We start from the raw sequence: 6,000 nt of genomic DNA, 5'->3' as shown, positions 1-6,000 counted from the left end.
ACAGATTTTTATTGGTCTGTGCCAGGAAAACAAACAAGGAATGCTAACACTGCTTTCTCACTCAGGCTTCTCTAAATAATCAGAAGAAAAAAATCAACTAATGGAGTCCACAGGAAGCTGGGGAGGGAGTGGAGGGAGCGGAGGGAGCTGCCACACCAAAATGTGTACAGAATGGTTCCAGGACAACACTGCTGGCAGGCAGCAGAAAGGACTGCCCAAGGGAGAGAGAGGGTTTTCCATCCAGAGTGCCCTGAAAAAGTAAATATAATGTGCTTCCCTTTCCCTCACCATGCTTCAAACTCAAATCACAGGGGAAGGGAAACTCACCTCACTCATCTTCTGTCCTAGGAGCCTGCGGGATTGCTGTGGGATCCTTGTGGAAGCTTTGTCCAAGTTCATCTGCGACTGTGGCAGGGTGAATGCTGTCAGCTGCACTTGGTCCAGCAGCTGTCCCGCTCGGAGCTGTGCTGGCTGTCCCAGCAGGAGAATCCTCCTTTCCCTGGGTGGCAGATGCCTCCTGGGGCGGCGCCAGATCAGCCAGAGCCCTCTCTGTGCCCTCGTGGATGATCCGATGAGCAGCGTAGATGTGTTTTCTTTGGGACAGCCTCACTGTGCATAAAAAGAGGTAAGGCTTTTACTTGGAAATGTACAGCAAAGTGTTCTCTGCAGGGGAGAAGGGAGGAATAGCTTTCAGCAATCCTGCTGTGGAAAAGTCTGTCTCAGGAAAAAGAATCATGCCCTTCTAACTTTGGCTGAAAGTGTTCTACTGCCACCTAATAGCAGCAACCAACTTTGCATTTCACTTTGAAGACGGCCCCCACAGTGGGAATCACAGCCAAAGGATTCTCCTTTCTAGCTTTGGGAACAACTGCCCAGGATACATTACCCTGGCTTTAAAGTAACTTCTCCTTCAGTGTCTGTTAATTGCAGCGAGCCTCTGGAAGAATCAAGCTGAAATCTGCCATCTCCTGTGCCAGGATTTGACCTGCACTGAGAAACTCTTACTGAGTTCAACATAAGACTCGGAGCCACAACTGACAGGTGAAGTCACCTGCCTACCTCATCACCTCCCCTCAGCTACTGCAGGATTGCCTCCTTTCATCCGAAGTCATTTGTATGCATTTCCAGCCCACCTCCTGGGAAATAATTACCCAAGCCTAAATGTTCACCCTACAGCTCTCTTTATTGCTCTTCACTCTTCTTTGTTCCACCTTTCCCTCTTCATTTCAGTCAAGGCGATTGAAGTACTGTGTGCCCTATGGAGGGTGCGAGGAATGATGCAGGAATAAGGGATGGCTCTCACCCTGTCACTTCCCTACAGAAGTCCAAGACTTACTTTGGTCTGTTTCAAGGCTGAAGCACTGGTGTCCTGCATGCTGGCACACAGTTCTGCTGTCCCTGTCTCAGTCACTCAGCGTTACCAACCCACCCTGTTTATGTTTATCCATCTCCCAGGTCCACTTTGTCAACAATGAATGCAACTGGATCTCACTCGCATTTGAAAAGCTGACCTTCCCCAGCCAGCCCTCATTCCCAGAAGAGGTTTCTCTACTCAAGGCATTTTGGCTTCAATCGTGTTTGCATCAACTATACTGGGAATACTCCCCTGGAATGGCTGCAGTCCCTTTCTCCATCCACAGCGAATTCCAGCTAAAGTACAGCGTGGTGAAATTGGAGAGGGACTGTCCTTTTCCAAGCGAGGTTTTTTCATATCAGCACAGTGACTTCTACTTCCACTGAGGCAGAGTTCAGAATCGAGGTGCAGAGGTTTTCCAGGCTGAGCCAGCATTGGATAATCCCTGCTTTTATGCATCAAAATGCAACAAAATGAGGAGGGAAAAAGGCCCCCAAACTAGGTAATAGCAAAACAGAGGTGTTTAAGGGGAAGGTAAAGTGTAGTGAAAGACTGAACTTGCAGACCCTCAAATCTTTATTCTACAAATTAATTCTACTCCTTTGACAGGCCAGACAACTGTGCTCTTAGAGCACTTCCTGATCGTTTTAAGGAAGGTAAATGCTCAAGCACGGGCTAGGTTACTGAAACAGTTTCATAATGAATAATTTCACTCACAATAGGGAAGGCTTTAAAAGCCACCACAGAAATGCAACACAGAAATGTTTATGAGATCTAATGCCATTCTTTGACACTATTTCCTTTGGATTTCCATGGAACAGTTAATGATTCTGAAAGTATCTCTGTGCAGGAGGTTTACAGCAGGGTGTGTTCATCAGAGTGTACATCTGGCAACTGCCTTAAGTGAATGGAGCTCCCTCCACCCCATGCAGCAATAGCAGAAGAGTATGAGCCAGGTCTCTTCCCGACATTTGATTTCTGCCATCACAAGAATATTCTGAAAGAAAGAAATTTCTCCTGATCACATTTGAAGGAGCTCTCTTACTTGCCTACTGCTGTATTCCACCAGCATCCAGTTTAATTTTTAATTTGGTCTATCTCTGCTTTCCAGGCAAACTCACTGTAGCTATCACAGATGCTGAAGGTTTTTTTCTTCTGTTGTTTGGGAGTGCTTCTGAGGTGCTTTATTCATTAGCTGCTGTTGCATTTAAGCCCAATATGAATTTGGGGCCCTGGTGTATGTCCTCAGTGTGTCCAGAATCCTAAGCCATCTCCAGGTCTTCTTTCTGCTCTCCTTTCTAAGACAGGCTAACCTGTGTGTGTTAGTGCCTGAGCTGCAGGCTTCACTGACTACAATTACATCACCTGCTCTGGAAGGCTGGCAGAAGCAGTGCTGGAGTGAAGGGAGCTGATTTAAGCTTATGTAGAACTGCCAGCTGCATAACAGGTCCTGTTGTTGTGGCAATACACAAGCCAGGAAGGAGAAAGTTTGCACAATTCAGAGACCACAAAATGCATACTCAGGGTTTGTGTTTTCATTCACGAAGCAATAAAAGAGGCAATGAACTAAGTGTCTTTGTTCTCAAGGCAGAGAAGTGCACTGCGGCAAGGACCCCTTCAAGCTCTACTGTGATGCAATTGCTTTGCTTAGGTCATATTCACTTTCTGTGGGTGACTGGTTTAGTCACGGTCTTCCACCTGTGCTGGTCAGTGGAAACATCCCAGTTAGGAACAGTCACTTATTCATGACATTACTTAATGTAAGACACAGGTTTCCAGTGTCTTCCCCTGTCTATTTTGACAGATGCCATTCCTTTTTTGTTAAATAGAAACATCCTTTACAACTGCAAGGTAATCTCCTTACAATATGATGCCACTACAGCCAACCTTAAAACTTTACCTCTCACTCTCAGGCAACTGGGGAGGAGAGGGAAGCATAGGAAAGTGTATAACCTTCCTTCCATGTATGACATATATTTAAGTCATTTAATTGTTAAAGCCTTCTGCAGTTTTAGAAATTGCCACATAATAACATAGTTCACAGCTGTGCTACTTAGAGATTTTTACCAGTTTGTTTCTGAATGTGCAATGGGCTGCTTCTTTTCATGCAGTTTTGTTGTTGCAGATACACCAAATTTGTCATAGCAAACCAGGTTGGAAAATACCGCAAGGATTATTTGATCCAACCTTTCTTGGCAAAAGCACAAGCCAGACCTTATAGCAGGTCTGAATTTTAGCCACCATTTACAAAGACTAAAGCTCATGAGAAACTGGTGAAAAAAGGGTGAAACAGCTTTGCTTTCTACCTGCAGAGTGCCAAAAAAGAACCAGAGGGAACTGAGACAACTGGCAGCATCATTCCTTTCAAGGAGCTAGAATAAGGAGAGTGAACCAGTTCACAAAGAAAGTTACTGGACTCCTTACCTCTTTCTCTCATAAAGCTTTTCTCAGCTTCTGGGATCAGGAAATTATAAACCAGCTCTGCTACAATCTCTTCTGACTGTAGGCGAGTTCGACTACAGGACAGATGCACAGTAGTATTAGTATTTTAATTTTCTCTTCAGACCACCTCTGCAAAAACAATCTCCTTGTAAATACCCTCACTCTTTCCAAGGGAGTGTATCTTCATGGCAACAGTTGTCAGCTGGGTCTCTATCCTACAAATAGGTGACAGTGTGACTCACCCTTTGCACTGCCAATGTGTTCAACAGTGCATCGGAATGCAGGATCACCCCACATTCCTTATCCTCAAAGGTACTGAGAAGCTCAGTTCCTTCTGATGGCAAACTGAGTTAGGCACACAGATATCACTGAGGATTTGTGTCCTTGTCAGTTTAGTTTTTGATCCATTGCTGAGTTTGCTAAGTTCTTCCCTTTTGTGACTCTGCACTTGGCTGGCCCCCATGCTCTTTTCCATTCCAGTGTTCGGTGGGTTCCCAGTTGGCCCAGGGGCTGCATGCATTATCTAGGCTTCATTCCCCCAAGGATTCCAGCGTTCTGCTTGTATTCATCTGGATACAAAATACACAGCTGCTGTACCATAGGAGAGTCACTGTGTCATTGGGATTTTTATGGCTCAGTTCCAAAAAAAGAGCACAGAAACTGAACCGGGGGTTTGGCAGGTCCTAAAAAGTATTCACTGCTGATGCCCCAGGCAAACACAGACCGTGGTGTTCTCAACAACTTACTTTACTCCAAGTGCCTTGTCAGGCAGCCATCAATATGAGTGACCTCCATGGAAATTGGCAGTTCCTTAAAGAACAGCCACCCCAGAATGAAAGGCTGTGTATAGCTGTATCTTTTAGGATCTCTTTCAAATGGATTTTCTGTAGTGGTGTAAATAAATGAAAAGATCGGTATGAATGGCTATTGCTTTAGGCAGTTCCCAGATGCACTTAAAGCTCAGTCACAGCCTCACACTGGTGTGGAGAAATCTAAAATGGGTGATTCACAGATCACACAAGTGATTCGCAAAGGGAACCTGGCACACGCTGTATGGAAATAAGGCTCTGATGGATTTATATGTGTGTAGCAGGTAGGAACAGCGTGGTTCCCATACAGCAGCCACACTAATGAAGCGACCACGAGCAGCATTGCTCTGCCCTTCCCATGGCTGGGATGATGCACACAGCCACAGATGCACATGGCCAGGCAGGTTCTAAACTGCCGTGAACAGCCCCTCAGGTACTGTTTAGTAACCTACCGACTTTCCATTTCGTAAGCAATGTCATTGATTTCTATAGCCCTTTTCTGAATCTCTTCCCTGGCTTGCTCTTCAGCTGTCCTCTCCATGCTACTCAGGATAATGTCTTCCAAGTAGGTGTCAATAGTTCGGTCCTGAACATTCACCACCTAGAACAAAGCACCAAGAGATTGTTGTTCCTCTGCCTATTGCTATGCCAGGAGCGTAGTGAAAGATTTCCAGAGAAGCGTGAACAACAGATTTTCACAAGACTCTTTGTTTCAGGCAGGGCAACCTGAGAGTTGTTGTCAGAGATGCTTTCTGTAAAAATTCATTTTCTAGTAATTCTTTCTGAGAACTGATGGAACAAGTGCAGGTGAAAGAAAACCAATTCACAAACGCAATTCCAGTGCAGCAGGTTAGTCCCGTGAATGCTATGGCAGTTCCTCCCTCAGTTCTCACGGTCCCCTGAGCAACAATTGCCCAGTAATAATCTTGGGTATTAACTTCAGTAAATACATCAGCTTTCATTCAAGCAAACCCTGAACAAGAAAGTTCCGTCAAGCCAGTCAAAAAACAAGATAAAATTATTGGTTTCCTTATAATGGTTGTAGAGCTGAGAATCTAGAAATGGGTGTTTTCCTTCTGCTAATCTGAAGGGCATAAGCTTATGGCACCTTGGCCTTACCTGCTTACCACTCAGAAATACAGAAAAGATGAGAAGCTAAAATTTAAAAAAAAAAAAAAAAACAAAACATGATGCCGGACCCTTTTGGTACTAACCATCTCCCAAGTTTGAAAATTATTGGTTTAGACAATTAAGACTCCCACTCATGTCTTTCAACAGGGAGAATTATGCTTTGTGCAGTTAAGAGCTAGGAAATAGGAACAGGACTATAGAATAGTTATGGAATACAGTAATTTAGTGTTTTTTTTCTTGATTTCAAGGTTATTTTATCTATTA

The 6,000-nt window shown here is 44.5% G+C and overlaps 1 protein-coding gene across 1 annotated transcript in view; it reads right to left on the bottom strand.

The window, feature by feature from the left end:
* The window catches only part of CFAP91 (cilia and flagella associated protein 91), a 29,842-nt gene continuing 23,842 nt past the window's right edge, over positions 1–6,000 (bottom strand). Inside the window, exons 14-17 of the mRNA XM_066341009.1 lie at positions 5,058–5,206; positions 3,779–3,870; positions 328–609; positions 1–250 (exon numbers count right to left, since the gene is read on the bottom strand). Of these exons, the coding sequence (XP_066197106.1) occupies positions 329–609; positions 3,779–3,870; positions 5,058–5,206 (522 nt within the window). The 3' untranslated portion in view covers positions 1–250; position 328. The remainder of the gene's footprint in view (positions 251–327; positions 610–3,778; positions 3,871–5,057; positions 5,207–6,000) is intronic.

This window comes from Sylvia atricapilla, chromosome 2 (genome assembly GCF_009819655.1).
Source record: "Sylvia atricapilla isolate bSylAtr1 chromosome 2, bSylAtr1.pri, whole genome shotgun sequence".
Classification (NCBI taxonomy): domain Eukaryota; kingdom Metazoa; phylum Chordata; class Aves; order Passeriformes; family Sylviidae; genus Sylvia; species Sylvia atricapilla.
The sequence above is the reverse complement of the archived record's forward strand: the minus strand, read 5'-3'. Positions and strand labels throughout refer to the sequence as shown.